Below are 23,318 nucleotides of genomic sequence, written 5' to 3' on the forward strand. Positions count from 1 at the left end.
GATATACAAGCACATTCTGTTTCAGAAGAACATGAAACATGCTCTAAAAGGCAGCACAAACAAAAAAGGAGGTTTAGTGTTTCATTCAGTTCACTGAATTGAATTAGCAGCACAGCAGCTGTGTAAACATCCTAATTTTGATCCTCAAGTTCAAAGGGTTGAGTTAATATGAAAAATAACCCCAAGACGTTGTTGTGAAGGAGTAATTGTCTATAGAGACCAGACGTTTTATGCTAACCAGTGCAGTTAGAAAGTGTTTGGATACAGACACAGACCCACAATTTTAAGGATCATGGTAAATGGTAAATGGACTGGTTCTTATATAGCGCTTTTCTACTCATCTGAGCACTCAAAGCGCTTTGCGGATCAGACTGTAAAGTTACGCTATGTTAGTTAAGTTACTGTTACTGCATCCTTATTAAAGATATTTAATCCTGACATTTAGTTTATTTTGTTTCCATGTTTTGAAACCAGCCTTTTAAAGTTTATTTCAAGATGAGCCTTAATTATCTTTTTATCCAACCATTTTCTTGCACTTCTCCGGTTCAGGATCAGAGGGGCCTGGCCTATCCCAGCTGTCAAAGGACATCCATCTGTCTCAGGTCTAATGTAGCAGGGCTCGCAAAATTTCAAAGTCCCTGGTAGCCCTTCGGGCAGGGACTTTTTGGTAGCCCGAAATAAATTTAAGTAGCCCGAATAAAAAAGAGAGCAATTTTTTGATTGATGTTTTGTTTCCTGTTTTGTTTCCGTTACAATATTATACTTTAATGTATAATATTGTAACGGAAACAAAACATTAATCAAAAAATAGTTGAAACACAAATTACAACATTGTATAAAAATTACAATCATCAACTCAAATACTTGGTTCTAATTGAACAGAAATTTCTATGAACTTGTAAGAACTGTGTAGGACATGAATCAGTCTGTGTCAGATCCTGAATTTGAAATTTCCACTGAAGTCACGGGAAAGAGGCAAGTGGAACCAAGATCGAGGCCGTTTGCTTTTTGAAGTTTGCAAAGACTGCTAAATTGTGCCAGTGGTAGTTCACTCTTTGCAACATAGTAGCTGATTTAAACTGATTTTCAGGTTTATTTTTAGTATGTTATTTGCAATTGGTGTTTGTTCTGGGAAAGATGTTGCTGACTGAGCAATAATGCATTTCTTGCATTTCTCATGGGTTCTAATGGGGGCCTTTCTTAAAATTACTGGTCCCAGTAACAAAGGCGCTTGTCGACTCAGAAATCGAGGGAAACCAACTACACACCCGGCAGAACATTATGTTATTTACACGGGTGCACATAAGTGGTCCGCAGGCGCGCATTCGCTGTCAAAATAAAAGACGCGCACCAGATAAGAAGTTGCAACGCGCGTTTGCGTCCATATAAAAGGCACTGTTTTTGTCCGCTAGAGTGGGATTTTCACGGCACATTCTGCACCACATCACTGTGCGTTCATCATTAGTTTGAAGCCAGCTCACCTCCTGCAACCACTTTTCCGAGAATACGAGCTTCTTTTGCGGTTCGGACTCCTTCTGACATTTCTTTGGAGGTGGAGGAACATCACAGTAATTGCTTAAAGGAGCTTCTTCGACATCTTTAAGAGTTCTAAACAAATGTCTGTCCTCCTCCACAAAATCTTATGTACGCAAACGCGCGTTGCAACTTCTTATCTTGTGCGCGTTTTTTATTTTGACAGCGAATGCGCACCTGCGGACCACTTATGTGCAGCCCTGGTTATTTAGCTCGTCATATTGCAGCCACAGAAATTCTTTTGTCCATGAAACCATAAAGCTGCACTTTCTTTTTGCCTTATTTGTCATAACTTTTCCGTTTTGTGGTAAGCTTTTCTTTGGCTGTCACTTCTTCACCCTGACCTGTCTTATTTGGCTCAGCAGAACTAAAATATATATCCTGCTGCTTTTACACACGCACTCACATAACGCTCAGCGATTCTCTGCGCGATCAACCTCTCACATGTTTAAGCTGCGGGAGATTTCACTTGTCATGTTTGCATAGTAAGCTAACGATTGGTAAGACGATGTCAGAGGAATTGGTGCGCAAATTATCATCACTCACCAATCAGTGCTGTCGCTCTCTATACACAGTTCGCGCGATTGCAAAGTGAAAGCAAAAAACAAGAGCAAATTCAAACACGATTTCAATATGTCACATATTGACAGCGGCTCACCGATGCCAATGACATAATTACCCAGCTACATTTCCGAAAGAATGCAAAAGCATTGACATATATTTTTCCTTCCTATGATAGCCCGACGGGCAGGGCTGAGATAGATTTTGGTAGCCGACTGGAAAAATCGCTAGCCCCGGGACGTCGGGCTAGCGATTTTGCGAGCCCTGTGTAGAGAGACAGACAGCCATTTGCACTCACATTCAAACCTACAGGCAATTTAGAATCACTAATTAAGCTAACCAAACTAACTGCATGTCTTTAAACTGCGGCACGAAGACAGAGTACGAAGAGAAAAGCCACAAATACATGGGGAGAGCATGCAAACAACACCTTGCTGCCCTATTGTTTTGTCCTTTAACTTGCGCACTAACTAGTACTAGCACATTTTTAAAAACAGCTATTGTTAAAAACACCAGTAGATGTTATTGCAATGCAATTAATAAAGTTGGAAAGTGTGGAAATTTTTCAATGGCTTCAAACACCTCGGATTCTATGCTTTCTCCACTTCCTCCAGACACTAGGACCCTCATTTCAAAAAGAAATACAAAACTTTGGACTGCTGTGTATCAGTCCAGTTTCTTTTCTTCTTAGGCCGGCTGAAAAGTTTTTGATGTTTCCGTTACAGGAGTGGCTTGAAATGAGGTGTATGACGATTTGATTTGATATACCTTTATTAGTCCCGCAAGAGGAAATTTCATAAGGCTGCCGACCTATTGCACGCAATGGCGGCGCCATCTTACCCTCCGACCATACGTACATTACACAAAAAACATCACATGGGGAAGACGGGTCAGAGAGGTATAACAATGGAAAATGCACCACATGAGGAAAGATAAGGAGAAAAAAAAGAACTCCCCCCAGACTGAGCTCCAACAGGGAGATCAGTTTGAGAACAGAAAAAAACACCTCTGCATATGAAAAAAAACTCTTAATACACCAAAGAAACATGACAAGTAACACGGGTGGGTAAAGGGTGAGCGACAGCCGATTTAGACAGTACATCCGGGCCTGCAGCTTGTGCGCTGGTCTCCTTGATCCACCGTCAGCATTGGAAGGGAATAAGCGTCGAAGGCGTTTGGAGGGGGGATGAGTGTATGTCTGCATGTGTATATATATGTCTGTGTGTGTGTGTATGTGTCCACAGTTCAGCTGAGACAGTGTCCTTCGCCCTGCCAGGCTAAGTAAACAGTAGTAGCTCCCTTCCTGAAGACGTCGGTGCATGATGGTTCTTGATGCAACCAGCGTCAGACCGTCGCTTGTAAAGTTCTCTTGAACCGAACATGACGTCGTCAAACATCATAATCGACATCAACGCTGCAGTCATGCCTGTTACTTATGCACCTTCTTGTACCACACTTTTCCCTCCCAGTCAGCTTTCCATTAATATACTTTATTACCGCACCCTGCAAACAGCCAGCCTTTTCAGCAATGACCTTATGTGGGTTATCCTCATTGTGGGCGCTGTTGGTGATCGTCATCTGAACAACTTCTGAGTCCTTCCCCGACCATGGTTACATGTACAGAACTGGACCAAGACGTACATCTTTAAGCTGTTTGAATGGGAATTTAGTCCAAATGACCATTTTCTTTGATTTGCATGAGTTATAAACCACACCCTTTAACATTTACTTTTATTTTACCTTATTGAGTTAAATAAAAAAAAATAAGAACATTTTTCATAATATTAAGATTTTTTTGAGATGCACTAGTTTGTTTGATTTCTGTTGTCTTCAACATAAGTTAAGCTAAAGGACTGACAGCAACACAAGCATGAACAATAGGAGCCCAAAGGCCTGCTTGTTCCTTCTTCTGCACTGTGCACAATGAGGACGATGGACTGCAATGATATTTTTTCACTTTGTTCACAGATTAGGCCCTCATCAACCGGAGGTGGAAACTCATTCTGTGAACCGTTAGTCTGAATGTCTTACCATAATCCTCCTCAAGGTCTCACACTCAAATCTTTCAGTTGCTTTAAAAATGTTGCCAAAAACTGAGCCAAGAGCAAGTGAAAATAGGTCAAATGGTGCGACAAAGAGAGAAAACAGAAGAGTTTGAGGCAGAAAAGATTAAATGTTCAGATTTTTTTTTTTTTAAATCTATCCATCTTTAATCGCTTGAGCTTCATGTGATAGAGCTGGGGATTTTACAAATACAGTGCAGACAGCCGGTTCAATACAACCAGACATACAGCACATTAACAGTTGTATCTTTTTATCAGGACTTAGATGAGGGATTGTTAACAACCACCTTCATTAGGTCATAAGATTGATTTCATCTCCTTTGTGCTTAAATAAACTGCCTGGTATGGAAATGTGATCAGGGAGACCAATTTTCTTCGACTCAAACTGAAGAGAAAAACGACAAAATTTTTCCTGGTAAAACATCTGTACAGATGTTACCTGGGTGGGTGACTTTGATAACTGTCAAGCTACTGCCAATAGTCTGTTAGAGTGGCTTATTAACCGGATACACAGAGGAACAGCTAGCCTTTGACCACAGGTCCACAGGTTTAAAAAAAAAAAAAAAAGCAGACAAACACACAATAAAATATGTTTCAAAACTGCTGCTTTGTGGCAAAAGTTGTACATGCTGCAGAAAACGGGCTTTTAACTGAGAAGGCGCTTTCATTCCAACAATTTCTGTCCCTTTTGTGGTTTTGCTAAAGTCAAAAACAACATTAGTCATTGACAAGACAGTGGGACCTTGGTCTGTTGCTCTATGTGGAAGCATTGATGATGTTTGACTAAAACCCGCCCCCTGAATGATAGCTGAGAGCTCTGCAGAGGATCTGGACCTTTAACTTAAACGGCTCAGAGAGCATAGAGCCAGTGAAGGGAAGAAAACAGGCAGGAGAGCGAGGCAGTGTAACAGAAAGGAGAAGATGTGGGAGGTTTGGAAATCCACAGCAGGCACTTTGCAGCATTTTGACAAACAGCTGAGTGCAATGGAGAAAGCACAGGACAAAATGTTTGCATGTCGGAAAATGGTACGTACTCTTTGGTGTTTGTGGAGGCGTGCGTATGCAGTATGTATGTGCTTGGCTATTGTAATCCGCATTGCTAATGCTATACTGCACTTAAATCATTCAAGTTATGTGACCCTGCTGGTGTTTTTAATGAGCTTTGATGTTAGTCGGTAAATGACAGCTTCAGTGTGATTAACTTTTTCATATTTTCCATCTAATTGTTTTCATTTTCTGCAAGTTGTGTTAAGCACAAGGTTATCTCGAAAATACAGATTTTTTTAGCCTTCTCTTCAGTAAAACAAGTTTTATACGCATGTAATTAAAATAAAAGTGAATAATGTAATATTTTGTGTTGATGATTTCGGTTTCTGCTGACCTTTGTCATACAGTGTAGTCAGTAACTTGATTTTTCGCCAATATAGGATGTATGATTTAGTTGTTCCCTTACTTTTTGGTGAGTCTTTCCTTTTGTGAAACGGCACGTGGCTAAAAGAAAACCTGACACTAACCCTGGGCTGGCTGCTCATGATCTGATGGGCATTAAGAGGACAACCACCAGAAAAAATCTGACTGTAGAGTCTTTGAAAACGCAAGAGATTATTTTTAGCTTTAACTGGAATTAAGTGGCACTGAATTTGATGCATCTTAAACAGATGATAACATGCCGACGCACTGTAAACATACAGTAATGTTAAATGCAGGATGTGCTTTGTAATTTAACACTTTGAATGACAAGACGTTTTTTAAGTGGCTTGGTGTGGCTGTGAGGAGGGACACATGTTGGATTTCCCCACATTGCAGCCTACTCTCATGTTCATCTCCTCAGTAACAGTGCAATGAGGCATAATTCAAGATTCACTCTCGCCTTTGTGCATGTCTGTTTGTCTGTCGGCAGGTCCCCCATATGGGAACATTCATTGGGGTCTACCTGCCCTGCATGCAGAACATTCTGGGGGTGATTCTCTTTCTGCGCCTCACCTGGATTGTCGGCACAGCAGGAATTCTCGGATCTTTCGCCATTGTCTCCATGTGCTGCATCTGCGTGAGTAATTGACAGCTTCAGATGACGAGCTGACCTGCTTAATGAGTCTCAAAATGTGGCAGTGGTGCTAAACAAACTGTCCCCCTTGGCCAGCCATCAGTGATGTAGCTGTGATTAAGTGTGAGATTTACGTCACGCCAATCACAGCTCCTCTGAATTTATGGTGTGATGAGCATTAATGTCTTTGTCCGAGTCCCCAAAACGAGCAGAAAACCTTATTTACAACCGCAGCACATACGTCAGTAGCTCCAGATGGCCAGACAGAGAAGTGCCTGTTTCAAAGTTTGAACTTGAATGCTCAGCACTCATGTGATGTATGCGAACAATCTGCAAACTACAACCCCTTTACATTATAGACTCACCCTGACACGCTCTCATGCTCCACACCAAAGAGATGACGGGCAATAGAGGTGATGCTGCCAGTGGTGTCATTTTTCTTGTGTCTGTGTTTTACACTTAAAGTTCCTCCCCGTTAGCGGGGCAGTGGGCAGAAAGTCAGTGAAGTGAAAAGACGCATCCTAACAGAAGGGCTCATTCAGTAAAACCTTGGAGAAACCTTCTAGAACAAATCTCCTGGAAACAGAGACTCTCTCGCCGTTTCATCTCTGGAGAAACTACAAAGTTTATTTGCATTTTTTTATTTTATTTGTTGCTATTTGTAACCAGTTTCACTGCACAGAGCTTGACTGTATGGTGAATGAAATGAATTTTCCAACAGTGTTTGAGTAAAACTCAAACATTGCAGAGTGAGACAATCAAGCTTATTTTTCTTGACTAAGTGCAATAAATACAAAATACATAAATATATGACTGTACTTCAGTGTTTCTGATTTTCAGCGTGGCCCTCAGTCACACTCGGTTTGACACTGGTGCTTTCACTGATTCTGCTAAATTTAGGCAACTTTGTGTTTGATGGAGTGGAAACAAAATGCTGGAATGTTTTTTTCACTGGCATATTACACAAAACAACATGTAGCATGAAGAATATTTAGTACTCTGCATGCTTTTTTGTTTCACATTATTGCATTCCTAATTCTAATCAGAGGCTTCAGTGACTGTTTTCAGGTATTTGCACTACTTTGTATTTTAATGACACATTATACTTCCGCTCAGCTGCAATTCAAAGAACTATTATCTGAGCATGATGCTTGCACCTTGACAACTTAACAAACTTGACAAACACAAGCTGGTCAAAGTTATTTTCATTTATTTTTCTTTCTTTTATGTTGCTTTTACAAACCATCCACTGGTGATCATCTGTCCTGTTTTCTTTTGCTTTTTTCATGCAGACATTGCTCACAGCTATATCAATGAGTGCCATTGCAACAAATGGAGTTGTCCCAGGTACATAATGAATTATTTGATTTGCTTTTACGGTACAAGAGATGTATGCACATGCAGTCTGCAAAAATAGCTGCAATTGTGAGTGAGATTATACAGAGTTTGAATTGAGCTATGATTTGCACAGCATACAAAATATTTTTTAAACTTCATCATTGTGTGAGAGCAAGCTAATTCTGCACACTGTGTAGAGCACAACCACTTTTTTGGCATGCCAGTGTTATCAGCCGATATCTGCTATTTGCTGATTGATTGGTATTGGCATCTGATTTCGATTATAGAGAAGTAAAGAAGAGGCATTGATGTTATGAGTGTCAGTGTTGCATAGCTTGTCCATAGGGACACTCTGCATCTTCCCTGTTGGCGACACACTTCTTTGTAATACCACAAACACAACAAGCACTTGATACATACTTACAGTTTATACATTTAGCAGAACACAAATGAGTAAATAACTAAATGCACATAAACATATTTGGCCCTTGTCTGTTATGTTTTGTGTCTGAAAGGGAAAACATAGTTCGATATGTTGGAATATTGGATTTTTAAATCTCAGTAGAATATTCTCAGTAGCTAATATATGAAATCTAATGCAATGCACAAAAGCTGCAAATGGACAGAGCCCAATTTTAAAGGGGACCAATTATCCTTATTTTACGTTATTTTATGTTATGTAGATGCTGGTAAAATAATCAATGTTTATATCAAATATGAGCAACGTTTTCAAACAGCGAGGTCAGTGTTATGCAAGTAAGCTAAAAGAAAACATTCTGAAACAGTTTTATGCCCAAAATGGTCTACGAGCACAGGAACAGGCAACTATCAGTTTGTCACCGGAAACTTTATTTGCATTATTTATTTTTTTACATTTGTGTATGTGTAGATATGAAACTAGTAAAATGTATTTTTGTAATCACTTCCTGACAGCTGGTGGCTCGTATTACATGATCTCCAGATCCTTGGGTCCAGAGTTTGGAGGTGCTGTGGGACTTTGTTTGTACCTGGGAACCACCTTCGCTGGATCCTTGTACATTCTTGGAACCATAGAGATTCTTTTGGTTTGTAAACTCTATGTCATACAAGGAGGCAGCCATGTCAGGGCCCTTCTGATTGCACATTAATCCCTCGATCGATCTGATTTTTCTCTTTACTGTCTACCAGCTCTACATCATTCCACCAGAAAAAGTGGTCAAAGAAACAACGGCCAACGACATGCGAATCTATGGCACCTGCTGCCTGCTCCTGATGGCACTGGTTGTGTTTGTAGGGGTGAAGTAAGTTTCCATTCACCATCTGACACACACAAACAGAAGAACACACCACACGGGCTCACATTTGCCCCTCTCTTTCTGTCTGCAGGTATGTGAACAAGCTGGCTCTGGTGTTTCTGTCCTGTGTGGTTCTGTCTATCATGGCCACTTACGCAGGAGCCGTCAAGACGGCCATCAAACCCTCAAACTTTAGGTGAGCGACTAATAACTGAGCAACCGCTTTTTATGAAGTGCTGGCAGTGAAAATCACGTACTGTCAGTGCTTACAGATACATTTTAAGCAATTTATTGTACTACAGCTGATTTATCCTTTTTTTAAGATAAGGAACTGGATTAGTTTGTTTGTTAGTTTGCAATCACTGCAAAGTTTGTTTTAAGTACTTGGGTAAGTGTATACGTGAGTGTGTGAAGCTGCAAGAAACAATCACATAACTTGAAACACCTTTTAGAGTCATTCGGTCAGATAGTCTTTTAAAATGTGTATTTTATCCTCTGATATGATTTGTCTTCATCTGGTAAATAGAAGGGAAAAAATATGAAAAACAGCTTCTGTCTTTCTGCACACTGTACAGTTCATATGTGGGGGGAGGAAAATGGTGCAGTGATATACAGCTTTTGAAGAGTGGAGATTCAATTCAGTACATGCTTTATATTTATTTTAATAAGGTAGAACCTGAAATCAGATGACCCCCGTGAGAAAGCGTTTTGGCAATAGTGGGAAGGAAAACTCCCTTTTAACAGACTGGAGTTAACCAGTGTGTCAGCACTTCATTAGCTGCTTAAGGAGAACAGCGTGAACTTTGGGGCTGAGGAAGGATCAGCGGGGCGAACGCTGGCAGTGACCCTGGCAGTTATGCCTTCTCTGTCCAAGTGCAGCATTTAGTACAGCCGTGGCCAATCCAGACACATGTTTACCTCTGTATCACGTCCAATTAAAGCACGAGAAGAACGAGGAGAGCTTCCCCTGCCCGCTGTGCGCCGAAACTTTCGGGCTCAACGACGGAGACTGGGCTGCTTGGTCTCGCTGCCCGAGGCGGTACTTTCAAATAAACAGCCGGGAGATAGCTAGCAAGTTTACGGTAGCATTAGCTACCAGCAGCTGCTAGCTCGCCAGTTAAATAAAAGAAGAAAGGACCCCTGGACTGGAATGGCTGGTTAAGACAAATATTTTATCGTCGTTTTACGAGTAACACAAACTAAAGACAGTATGCCACCCAAGAAAGGCCCAACACCAGAGGAGGTCGAGGACATAAAAACCTCCCTCGGAGCACTGTGCGGAGACGTGGCCGCAGTCAGGGCGCAGCCGGAGCTGCTTCTGGGGCTTTTGGAGGAGGTAAAACAGCTACACCTCCAAAATGCCGAGAAGGACAGACGAATTATGGCTCTCGAGCGGCGGGTGGATGAGCTGGAGCAGTACACCCGTACGAACGACGTGGTCATTAGCGGTATAAAAATCAAGCCGCGCTCGTACGCGCGCGGTGGCCGGGAGCGTCGGGGAGCCCAGCGACGAGGAGACCCGCTCGGTGGAGCAACAGGTGGCCTCCTTCCTCCAAAGCAAGGGGATAGAGATGGACCTGGAGCACATAGAAGCATGTCACTCACTGCCCAGGAGGAGCGACAGACCGCCGGCCGTCGTTATGAGATTTGTCAATCGGAAGAACAAGGTCGCACTGCTGAAACAAGGACGCAAACTGAAAGGCACGGACGTTTTCATTAATGAGCATCTGACACGAAAAAACACAGACATCGCGAGGAAGGCAAGGCAACTGAAGAAGAACGGTAAAATACAACATACATGGGTAACAAACTGCAAGATTTTCATTAAGCTAAACGGGACACCAGAAGTGGCAAAAGTATTGATAGTGAGGAACATGGAGGATCTGGACAAGTACAACGGACACTAATGTATTGAGGTAATATATAACTCTAATGACAATCAAATGATAAATACACCAACATCTCTAATTACACCAGGAAATGACATGGACACGTTGAAATCAATTCTTCAACAGAAAGTAATTGATCTAGATTGTGAATATAAGGAGCATAATATAATAGACCCAGAAATAGATTCTGAAAGTAATCTTCTTTCTTCCTTTGTCAAAAATTGTAATTATTTCACACAGGAACAATATGGAAAAAAAATCAACCTAGACGGGAAGCTCTCATTAATTCACTTTAACAGCAGAAGTATGTACTCTAATTTTGATTTCATTAAGGACTATTTGCAACAATTTTCTCGCCCCTTCAGTGTTATAGCCATCACTGAAACTTGGTTCAATGTCAATAAAGGAATAGATTTCTGTTTGAATGGATATGATTTAAAATACATGAATAGATTATATAAGGCGGGCGGTGGGGTTGCTATATATGTTCATAACTCTATAAAATATAATGTTGTAACAACTATGTCTATGTCTATTGATGGAATTTTGGAATGTTTGACTATTGAGATCATGAATGAAAAAAAGAGAAATGTTATAATAAGTTGCATATATCGGACACCCAGTTCAAGTATTGACACTTTTTATGAATGGATAGAAAAAACGTTTGCTTCGGTGAACCAAAAATTACTATTCATCTGTGGTGATTTTAATATTGATTTGCTAAACCCAACAAGGTTAAAAGCCATTGATGACTTTACTGACACGATGTACAGCTTATCACTATATCCAACAATAACAAAGCCAAGCAGAATAACATCATATAGCGCCACTATTATTGACAACATTTTTACTAATGTCATGGATTTCCAAATTAATAGTGGTCTGCTTGTCTGTGACATAACTGACCACTTACCAGTTTTTACTTTGTGTGACTGTGATTTAAAAAAAATAGATACCAAGATTACGATAGCAAAGCAAACAATAAATGAAGAAGCAATTCATGCCTTCAATTTCGATTTAGCACAACAAGATTGGAGTTCGGTGTATGAAGAGTCAGATGTGGACAAGGCTTATGACAATTTCCTAGATATTTTCACTATGTTGTACAATAAACATTGTCCTGTAAACGAACACAAGACAAAGAAAAAAAAGATAAAAAGTCCTTGGCTCACAAAAGGAATTATCAATGCTTGCAAAAAGAAAAACAATCTGTATAAACAGTTCATCAAAGTAAAATCAAAAGAAGTGGAACAAAGATATAAAGCATATAGAAATAAATTGACTGATATTATAAGAATGAGTAAACAACTTTATTATAGAAGAAGATTATATGAAAATAAAAACAATATAAAGGGAACTTGGGATGTGTTAAATAACTTAATTAAACAAAGATCTTCTGGAACATCATATCCTGAATGTTTCATTGATGCAAATGGTGAAAATCACAACATGAGTAACATTGTTGATGGGTTCAATAAATTTTTTATAAATGTTGGCCCTGAACTAGCAGCGGACATCCCGTGTCAAAAAAATGAAAATATCAGTAATATAAAATCAAATCCCTTTTCACTGTTCCTCTCAGCTACAAATGAGCAAGAAGTAATAAATATCACATTAAAATATAAAAGTAAGTCTTCAATGGATTATCATGACATAAATATGTCTGTAGTTAAACAGGTTATTCTGAATATTGCTAGTCCCTTAACATATGTCAGTAATTTATCATTTCAGTCCGGTTGTTTTCCAAAAAAAATGAAAATTGCGAAAGTAATACCACTATACAAAAGTAATGACAAACACAGTTTTACCAATTATAGGCCTATTTCTCTACTGCCTCAATTCTCAAAAATTTTAGAAAAACGTTTTAATTCAAGATTAGAAAAATTCCTTGAAAAACATCAAATAATTAATGTTGGTCAGTATGGTTTCAGAACGCAAAGAACCACTTCAATGGCGATAATTGAGGCAGTTGAAGAAATTACTAATGCACTGGATAAAAATAAATATGCAGTTGGTATTTTTGTTGATCTCAAAAAGGCCTTCGACACAATCAATCACTCAATTTTATTGGATAAATTGGAAAGATATGGTATTCGAGGGAAAGCTGGTAACTGGTTAAAAAGTTACCTAACGGGTCGGGAACAATATGTTAGCATAGGGCATTACCACTCAGAGAAACTTGGTATTACATGTGGTGTTCCCCAAGGGTCAGTGTTGGGACCAAAACTTTTCAATGTATACATAAATGATATTTTTGATGTTTCACAAGTACTTAAACTCATACTGTTCGCAGATGACACCAACATATTTTTCAGTAGTGATGATTATACTGATCTTGTAATGACCGTAAACAGGGAGCTAAAATTAATTTAAAAAAATGGATGGATATAAATAAATTATCATTAAATATAAATAAAACTAAAGCAATGTTTTTCGGTAATTTAAAATATAATATAGAATTACCAATTATCATTGAAGGTGTACCAATTGATAATGTGAGTGAAAACAAATTTTTGGGAGTCGTAATTGATAACAAAATTTCATGGAAACCCCACATCAGACACATAAAAACCAAAATTTCCAGAAGCCTCGCAGTTTTGAACAAAGTGAAACCATACCTTGATAAAGATGCACTTCGTACTCTGTACTGTACCCTGGTTCTTCCATATCTTACATATTGTGTGGAAGTGTGGGGAAACACATATAAAAATACAACTAATCCATTAGTCACAGTACAGAAACGAGCACTGCGTATTATCCACAAGGCTGGTTATCTAGATCATACTCACAAACTCTTTCTTCAGGCAAAGTTACTTAAATTCCAGGATCTGGTTAATTACAATACATCCATAATCTTATACAAAGCCTTTAATAAATTTCTACCTGCAAATTTACAAACTATATTTGAAATTCGAGAAAGGGTTTATAATGTGAGAGGCTTCGGAGAATTTAAATTACCCAGAACTCGAACAACCCGTAAAGGTTTTTGTGTGTCTGCATGTGGTGTGAAAATCTGGAACAGTCTGAGTTTACAACTGAAACAATGCAAAAATATTCATAGATTTAAATTCCTCTACAAACAGTTGGTCTGGTCACAGTATACTCAATGATGGTTTTAGTGTGCTCTGTAATGTCTGTTCTCTTACCATTGCTGGTATGGATTCCAAAAAAAAAAAAAAAAAAAGTGTGTGCGTATGTATGTACATATATGTACATGTGTGTGTAGATATATATGTATGTATGTATATGTATGTGTGTTTGTCACTATGTAATTATTATTGCCTGTTACCTGTGGTAACGTAATTTATAATTAATATATATTCTGTATTCAGTTATGAAGGTTCTATTTGTTGTTTGCGAGCTGCCGTTGAGATGCTTGCATGTGCCCGAGGCTGTTGATGGTTTGTTTGGTTGCAACGATGGGCGTAGCTGCGGGAAGCTTATTGTTTTTTGTTGATGAGTGAGTATAGGGGTGGGATTTAATAAGTTTTCTTCGTCCCACTCCTTTTCAGGTAATTTTTGTTTTTTGTTTTGTGCACTTTATGTTCAATATATGTATTTTTGTTGTGCCTGAAATGAACAAATAAATGAAATGAAATGAACAGGAAGAAACCTCTGGCAGAGCCAGGCTCAGGGAGGGGCGGGGCCATCTGCAATGATCAGCTGGGGGTGAGGTTAGGAAGTACAAGAGAGCCAGACTAATTAAGTGTAGAGTGGTGTATAAATACACAATGAAAGTATGATGGGAGTGAAAACTAATAACTGCACCATAACTAATGGAGGATTCAGTGTCAAGTGATCCAGCCCTAACTCAAGCAATATCAAAAAGAAATGTTTGAATCTAATCTTTAAGTTAGAGATAGTGTCTGTCTCCTGAATCCAAACTGGGAACTGGTTCCACAGAAGAGGGGTCTGAAAGCTGAAGGCTCAGCGTCCCACTCTATTTTTAAATACCACAAGTAAACCTGCAGTCTGAGAACAAAGTGCACTGTTGGGTTGATATGGTACTATGAGGTCTTTAAGATAAGATGGTGCCTGATTATTCAAGACCTCGTAAGAGAGCAGAAGGATTTTAAATGTGATTCTAGATTTAACTGGGAGCCAATGAAAAGAAGCCAATATGGGAGAAACTGGAGACTTCAGGGAGTTTTAGGAAAACCTTAAAATAACGTCTTAGAGTAACTGTATGAGATCTGTTTTCCTTGCACAAAAGTAGAATTGTAGTTTCTAGTCTCTTTCAGCTGGTTTTCTTTACTTTTGGTTAGATACTAAATGTCTTAAATGTAAATACCAACTAAATTCTCTAATATTTAATACTTTTTTCCTCTCCTTTTTATTGATGTTATTATTATCATTACCATTATTATTATTATTATTATTATTTTATTACTATCACTGCTATTTTCTGTTATTTTCTTCTCTATATAACTGCACTCTCTATATGCTCATGTAAAGCTGAGGAGCACGAGCCAAAGAATTTCATTATGGATAAATGTGGCTACACTGTTTATCTGTACATGACAATAAAACTTAAAACTACTATTAAAAAGAGATTGTATGTATTAGCATGGGTATTTGAAATTTACATAAGACATCCAAGAGACTGCGACTGTAACAAAGTGTAAAGTTGGAAGGGATCTTGAATACCTTGGCACCGTTCTGGTGTCCTTTACTCAGTACTGCACTGAACATCTTCAAATTCTGACACCAATATGTATCTGTAAAGCCAGCACCTGTTCCACAGACAGACATATCTGAGTGGTATGCTCAAAAAGAATAAATGGGAGCAGTAAACGAACTGTCTTGATGATAGACAAAGTCAGATGAGGCAAGACACTATAATTATTTTAGATTGAGGATTTAGACCGTGTCCCTCGGGATGTCCTGTGGGGGGGTTCTCCAGGATTATGGGGTGTTTGGCCCATTGATCCTTATACAACTGTGGCAAGAGCTTGGTCCGCGAAGCCGGCAATAAGTCGGACTCGTTCCTGGTGGGTGATGGGCTCCGCCAGGGCTGCCCTTTGTCACCTATTCTGTTCATAATTTTTATGGACAGAATTTCTAGGCGTAGCCAAGTGGTGGTCTCAGAATTTCATCTCTGCTTTTTGCGGATGATGTGGTTCTGTTGGCTTCATCAGGTGATGGCCTCCAGTTTGCTTTGGAGCGGTTCGCAGCCTAGTGTGAAGCGGTGGGAATTAGAATCAGCACCTCCAAATCTGAGATCACGGTTCTCAGCCGGTAGAGGCTGGGCTTCTCTGCTTAGGCTGCTGCCCCCGCGACCCAGCCCCGGATAAGCGGAAGACGATGGATGGGTGGATTTTAGATTGTCGCTGTGAGGAGAAAACTCTTGGGAGGCAAGAAACACAAACTCAAAGATATTGCATGTACATGGGCGATGCCCCGACACGATCCGATCTGCTCTGCACTAACGTGTGCACTAGATGTGTCACAGAGGAATCGCGCGGGGCGTCAGTACCTCCTTTATTTTATACTCAAACAGCTTTCACAACATTAGTGGGTGTGGCATGTATGGAACTGATAACAACTCCTTAAAAGGAGGGACCGTTAGCTTATCTGTTGAAACAGAAAAAAGGCGTTTAACGGTCATAGCACATATTCTCACTCCCTATTCTGCAGTTGTGCAACTCATAAGCTCTTCTTCCTTTAAATGAAGCTACAAAATAAACATAACACAAAACTCAAAATCTCCCAACATTCCCTCCTGTTGTAGCGAATTTCAAATATACAGCAGATACATCAATGTGTTTCAGACACAGACCCTACATTGTGAGTGCTTTCGGTCTAGTCGTCATAAAATGTGTATCATTCAAACATAATCATTCATCATATTAGAATCATGCTCATCATCTTCTTCTTCCTCGTCTGGCACAGTGACATATGCGACAAGAGATTGGGATATCATTCTTGATACCATTCCTCTCACACAGGGAATAATGCATGTAATGAAGATACAAAACACAAGTATTACGCCAATGAACGTCAAAACCCTAAACAGCATTTTCCATGAGCCGCTCATGAGCCAATCCCACCAATTACTTTGTGAATTTGCCCAATCGGTTACCTGTGCCTGTTGAATGTTTCTAAGTAATTGTAGAGCATTTGTCATATTGTCAGAATGCACATTGTCTGGAATATAAGTGCAACAAGTTGTATTAAACAGAACACACAGTCCTCCCTTTTCTGCCAAGATCATGTCCAGGGCAACTCGATGTTGCATAACAGTTATTCTTATGGCATCAATTTCCTGATTTTGCTCTTTGTTGATGCTGGTCGATGCATTCAAAAACAGCCCAAAACGATAGTCTAGAGTCTCAATACGTAGGGCATGTTTTCCAACTCCAATCCATGGAAATATTGCATGGACAATCTTTTGTCCAGTAGTCCATGTTTTGAATTCTTTCGGTACGTCGCTGCCCCACACGGGATCATGTGGCTCCATTTGTCGGGCTTCTCGTTTCCTTCTCGTAGATTGGGAACTCTTGATTGCCGTCATCTTGAATGTGTGGTCAGATATAAATACAGGGGCGCATGTACCTGTCCACTTCCTTGGGAGTACGAAATAGGCACGCTGTCCACATAGCCATGCCGTTCCTTGCACCCAATAGGTGCCGTTAGACGTATCGTTGTTTTTCACGGGAGCACCGGTCGCATGAGTCACCGTTCCTACACAGTTCGTAGTGTTCCCCAAATCGATGGTTCCCTTAGTCTGGCGATAACATCTCGTATGTTTCCACTTTGTTGGGTTGTCTAAGAATACCGGGAAATGTATTGCTTCGCTTCTTTGTTTAACCTTCAAGTTAACCCAAAACAATTGGTCACAGGTGCCATTCCGAAGTCCAATAGTCAGGGGGTCGCTGTGGTTTAGGACAATTCCTGAATATTGATAACCTAGACTGGCAAAACTTGCCGCGCATTTCACTTGGGTCATGTTCATAGGTCTGCCATATAATGTAGCATGCTGTGTTGTAGCAGGCATGTGTGAGCATATATAACAATCTTTACCTTCTGTGCGATTATATATGTATCTATACCAGGCGTTATTCATCCAGGGATGGATGTGGTCCTGTGTCACTTCGACCAGGTGTGAGTTGTCATATGTCCATGCCCTTCTATGCAGGTTGACTTCTTGATCCATTAAGTGCATCAGAGTCCATGCTGTAAGCAGCAGGGCCAAGGTGGTAAGCAGAATAATCTTCATGGTGACCAGACACACCAATTTGCTCTGGTGAGTAGACTACAGGCGAGAAGTAGAAGGCGGGATGAACCCAATCAGCCCTCCCTTCACCTTATAGATCACCAAAGAGTCAGGGTGGTGGTATCTTTAGATTGGGCTATCACTCACTTCCACCTTTTTGCAATGGCTCTGGTGGATCCAAGAGGGCCTCTCAGCGATTTTGCAAGCTGTTGGTGTCGTTAGGAGTACTTGGTATGGACCTTCCCACCGGGGTGAGTTCCAATTCTTTCTCTGGAGTACTCGTATGAGGACCCAATCGCCTGGTTGTAATCTGCAAGAGACTGGAGAGGAATCACACGGCAGTTTATTGTTCAACACAATGTCCTTGTTTTCTAGTAGCTTTGCCATCCATTCTGCTAAAGTTGTCTCTCTAACAGATTTATCTATTGGTTCGCTTGTTATTGGTAGTGGAAAAGGTCTCCCATGAATTATTTCAAATGGTGTCAGTTTTTGGGAGCCCTGGGTTAGTCTCATCCACATTTTTACTAGACCTATGCACTCTGGCCATGGTCTTTTTGTTTCTTCCATGCACTTCCTCAGTCTTTGTTTTATAGTGCCGTTAGTTCTTTCTACTAATCCTGCACTTTGTGGGTGGTATGCACAGTGATTTTTAATGTTGAAATCTAATACTTCTGAAACTTTTCTGATGACTTCGTTGACAAAGTGTGTGCCATTGTCAGATCTGATCAATGAAGGAATGCCATAAGTGGGAATGAAATGATTACATAAACATTTTGCAACGGAGATTGCATCATTCCTTTTTACTGGATATATCTCTGGCCAGTTTGAAAACACATCTATGATCACTAAGGCATATTTTGATCCTTGACATTCATTCAGTTCAATAAAATCCATGTGGATGGTGTGGAATGGATGAGGTGGTGTGGGGAACTGGCCTCTCTTAGGTCTTAAGTTTCCTTGTGAGTTGTGTTTTTGACAGATTAGGCATGTTCTTACAAATTCTTTTGCTGAAGTTTCAAAATTTATAGTGTAAAAGTGTGTATTGATTATCTGTACCATCCCTCCTGTTGACACATGTTACTCCATGTGTCACTAAGGCTGCTGTTTTATGTAGAGACTTTGGTAATATTGGTTTTCCATCACAGACCATTAAGTCATCTTTCAGTTGTGCTCCACATTTCAGCCACTTCTTCTGTTCAGTGGTTGTTGCAGCTTTTTGTTCGGTTTTTAGTACGTCAAGTGGTATTTGTGCACAGTGTTCAAATGTTAGAAGCGTTGTTGTTTGTTGTGCAGCCTGCTTTGCTGTTTGGTCTGCAAAGTTATTTCCTTTTGTGACAACAGAGTTGTCTTTTTGATGCGCTGCACATTTGCAAAGTGCCAATTGTTTTGGCAAGGTGATCACTTCCAGTAGAGTCTTTGGTAGGTCACCATGTTGTACTGGGTTACCTGTGGAAGTGACCATACCTCTATTTTGCCAAATTCTCGCAAAATGGTGTTTCTGCTGAGAAAACATACTGGCTGTCAGTGTGAATATTTATAGATTGGCCTTTGTGTAGCTCACATGCTCTTATAACTGCTTTCCGTTCTGCACTCTGTGCTGAGTGTGAGGGTGTGAGAGGTTTTGCTTCAATCACGCTGTCTGCTGTAGTTACTGCATAACCTACGCAGTTTCGGCCAGTGCTACTTTTAGATGCTGAGCCATCTACAAAAATGTCGCTGAAACCAGGTTGTGGCATGCTGTGGATGTCAGCACGTGGTTTGGTGTCCTCATCAAGTTTTTCTATACAGCAGTGTGGTTCACCCTGTCCTGGCGCAGCTAAAAGTGTGCTTGGGTTTAGCTGGCCGCATTTTTCAATCTGTATATGTGACTGTGATAGTAAAATGCCAACATAGGATAGTTGTCTTGCATGAGTCAGGTATGATAGGTTGGCTTGCAACAGAATGGAGGTTACTGCATGCGGTACTCTAATTATTAGAGTGTGACCTAGTACAATGTCAGCTGACTTTTTTACTGCTTCTGCTGCTGCTGCGCAAGCCTGTACACATGTAGGTAGTCCTGTGGCAACAGAGTCTAATTTACTGGAATAAAATGCCAATGGGCGTTGTTTTTCGCCAAAGGCTTGGGTTAACACAGCTTTCATGTACCCTGCTCCACCATCCGCATGCAGGTAGAATGGTTTGTCATAGTCTGGTAGAGCGAGTACAGTGTTTGTTTGTAATGCATTTTTTAAATCTATGAATGCCCTCTCTGCTTCTGGAGTCCACTGTATTTTATCCTTTAATGCTAAGTTTTTTTCCATAAATCACGTCTTGTAACGGCTGAACTTCAGCTGCATAATTTGGAATCCAGGTTCTGCAGAAATTGCAGAGACCCAAGAAACTCATCATTTGCTGCTTTGTTAAAGGTTTTGGGGCATTTTGCACAGTCACTTTTCTACTATCTAGTAGTTTCTTTCCTTCTCCCGTGAGCGTATGCCCTAAGTATGTAACCTTTGGGCTCCACAACTGCAGTTTGTGTTGCGAGACCTTGTGCCCCTGTTCAGCCAAATGTTTTAACACAGTTAAGGTGTTCACTTTGCATTGCTCTTGTGTGTGTCCTGTTATTAGGATGTCATCTACGTAAAGCAGATATTGTCCCGGTGCAGGTAATGTACACAGTGACATAGATTGTTTCAATGCTTCGGCATACAGTGTTGGGCTATTTTGAAACCCTTGTGGTAGCCTTGTGTATGTGTATCTTTCACCATTGAACGTGAACCCAAAAAGATGCTGTGAATCAGGGTGCAGGGGTACTGAGAAAAAGGCGTTTGACAGGTCAATCACTGAGAACCACTGTTCTTTTGGTGTCACTTGATTTAGTATTGTATGTGGATTGGCCACCACTGGTGGTACCGTTTTTGTAATACTATTAATAGCACGTAGGTCATGTACCAAACGAAATTTTCCTGTATTTGCCTTTTTTATTCGAAAAATGGGAGTGTTACATGATACTTTATCTGATTTGATTAAAATTCCTGCTTGTTCCATATCCGTGATTACAGGTTTAATGCCTTCCATAGCTTCTTTGGATAATGGATATTGTGGTTTTACAGGTCTGTGTGAAGTAGTTGTTTCCACTCTTATTTGATCTGCATTTTTTATTAAACCTACATCGGTCGAACCTGAAGACCATAACTCATCAGGCAATTGCTCTAGCTCTGGGTACGTTTCTGTTGTTAATGAATGTCACTCATTATCATTCTGTGTCATACAGACGTTTACACCGTCCGATAGATGAGTTGTGGGTGTTGTTGTCATTACCCATCCTAATGTGTAGCGCATGCATTTTGTCCTTCTGCCTTGTAGCCACCCTTCATGGGTTTCTTCTGTTTTCTCATATCTGTCAATTTCTACACTTCTGAGGACCCGCCCTAAGTCTCTCCAGTCTGTGTTATCATTATGAGCCACTGACACATGTGGGTTTAGCATCCTGTTTACTTCCTGAATTTTCTCACTCTGTATCACTGAGCATACTGCATTTCCGCTTTTTGTGACATAGAGGTGCTGCAGTGTTAAACGTTGTGGGCCTAGTCTGTGGATTTGTGCATCATATTGAGGATCTGGGCCTGGGCTTAATTTATATCGTAGTGTGTTGTGGTACTCTGTATAAGGAAGTACAACAGATGTAGGTGGCAAATACATTTTGGCTTTTTGTTGTAATGGCTCTAATGAGGGGAGATCTAGGGTCCAGTAATAATGGGGCTCTGGTCCCGCTTTACAACCATTTGGGCGTGGTTCGGTGCTTTCTGTTTCTTCATCATTTAGCATTAGTTCTGCATGCATGCCTCGTTCTCCTGGCACTACTCCTATCTTTAATTTTTTTAGTGCGTCTCTTCCTAACAGATTCATGGGGCATGACGGGTCATAGATACACTGATTTTTGCATGATCTGCCGCTGTCTCTTAACACTAAAAATAAGGGTTTTGTCAGTCGCTGCACTGTAGTGTGACCTGATGCTGATTTTACTATTAAAGTATCTTCTGAGAATTGTACTTCCTGTGGTTTTCTGTTCAGAACGGTTTTACATGCTCCTGTGTCACATAACATCTGCACTGGTTGGCCATTTACATACACTGTCAGTGTAGGTTTGCCTTCTACTTCAGAAACTAATTGATGGACATTAAATACTTCTGCGTCACTTTTGTCATTTTTATTTGGCTTTTTCTCATTTAGTCATTCATTTGAGTATTGTCGTTTGTCCATTTTATGTCTGCAATCTCTGGCAAAATGCCCTTCCTTGCCACAGTTCCAGCACGTATTATCTCTGTCTTCACTTTTTTCGCGTAAGTCTATCTGTCCTACGTTTCTCTGGCCCTTTCCTCTAAATCCTCCTCTTCCCCTGCCTCTATTTCCTCTCCTCTGTCCCTGTCCGTTACCTCTAAATCCTCCTGAGAATGCGATAAACCCTGTTTCTGGATCTAATGTGAAAGTACCTGTGCTTGCGGTTTTTTTCTTTATTACACGGAGAGCGTGCTCGGCATGTTGCAATGCGTCGGATAGTGGTCCCGTATTCATTGTGACCCAGTGTTTTTCGACGTGGGATTTCACTGGGGGTAGCAGGCCATTCAGGAATGCATTTTTTAGCTGCTGTTGGTAAGGACCGTCAGGACCTTCATTGTAATCCATTCCTGAATGTTGCCTAAAAACCGGGCGCAGGCGATCTAAAAAATCGGACGCTGTCTCATTTTCTTTTTGTTTCACTTCACCAATTTTGCCATAGTCAGCCCTTGGAGCCAATCGTACTCTGATGCGATCATATAAATTTGTGACGGCGGTTTGTAGGTCTTGACTTGCAGGTGGTAAGGATGTTCCATCAGCGGCGCTACCTGTGAAGTCTCCTCTAAGCGTTCCCATTTTTAAACCTAGTAGGTCTTGTACTACTTGGAACATTTCATGACCATTTAGATACCACTGTCTTCTGATCATTTCTACTGCATCTCTCCAGGGTATGAAACCTTCATTAAGAGGGGGGACGTCTTTTAGCACATCTTTTTGTGACCACGGCCGGAACACGAATATATTTGGGTGATTGTCGCGTTGTGCCTCTCCACCTTCTTCACCTTCCCCTGTAGGTTGGCCGTATCTGGGGTTTGGTACTGCTATCATGGGAAAGATGCCGGAAAGGACCAGGTGGGTCGACATCACCTCCCATATCTCGTCCGTATGGATCTTTTCCTATTCTTTCCTGTGGATTTTCACCTAGGGTCATTTTGTCTAACATGTTTTGTGCCTCTGCATAGGGACCAGGTTGAGGTCTAAACGGATTATAGGATAGTTTAAGGGGTGTCGCAGCAGCGGGAGTAGGGGTTGGCTTCGGTATTGATGCTGCTCCGGCGAGTGGTGCATATGGTGGGGGGTTTG

General features: G+C 40.6%; 1 protein-coding gene across 5 annotated transcripts in view; it reads left to right on the top strand.

The window, feature by feature from the left end:
• Window positions 1-23,318, top strand: part of LOC146367043 (solute carrier family 12 member 7-like) — a 59,425-nt gene that overhangs the window by 19,692 nt on the left and 16,415 nt on the right. For 4 of the 5 annotated variants that reach the window (XM_084913553.1, XM_084913554.1, XM_084913555.1 and 1 more), the window contains 5 exons: window positions 6,058-6,204; window positions 7,494-7,548; window positions 8,473-8,603; window positions 8,707-8,819; window positions 8,905-9,009. In XM_084913553.1, the coding sequence (XP_084769679.1) occupies window positions 6,058-6,204; window positions 7,494-7,548; window positions 8,473-8,603; window positions 8,707-8,819; window positions 8,905-9,009 (551 nt within the window). Of the gene's footprint in view, window positions 1-1,349; window positions 5,184-6,057; window positions 6,205-7,493; window positions 7,549-8,472; window positions 8,604-8,706; window positions 8,820-8,904; window positions 9,010-23,318 lie in introns of those variants that run through there. The other variant, XM_084913557.1, reaches the window with a different exon arrangement.

The sequence above is a fragment of the Perissodus microlepis genome, chromosome 18, assembly GCF_051167445.1.
Source record: "Perissodus microlepis isolate ML-2025 ecotype Zambia chromosome 18, ASM5116744v1, whole genome shotgun sequence".
NCBI lineage: Eukaryota > Metazoa > Chordata > Actinopteri > Cichliformes > Cichlidae > Perissodus > Perissodus microlepis.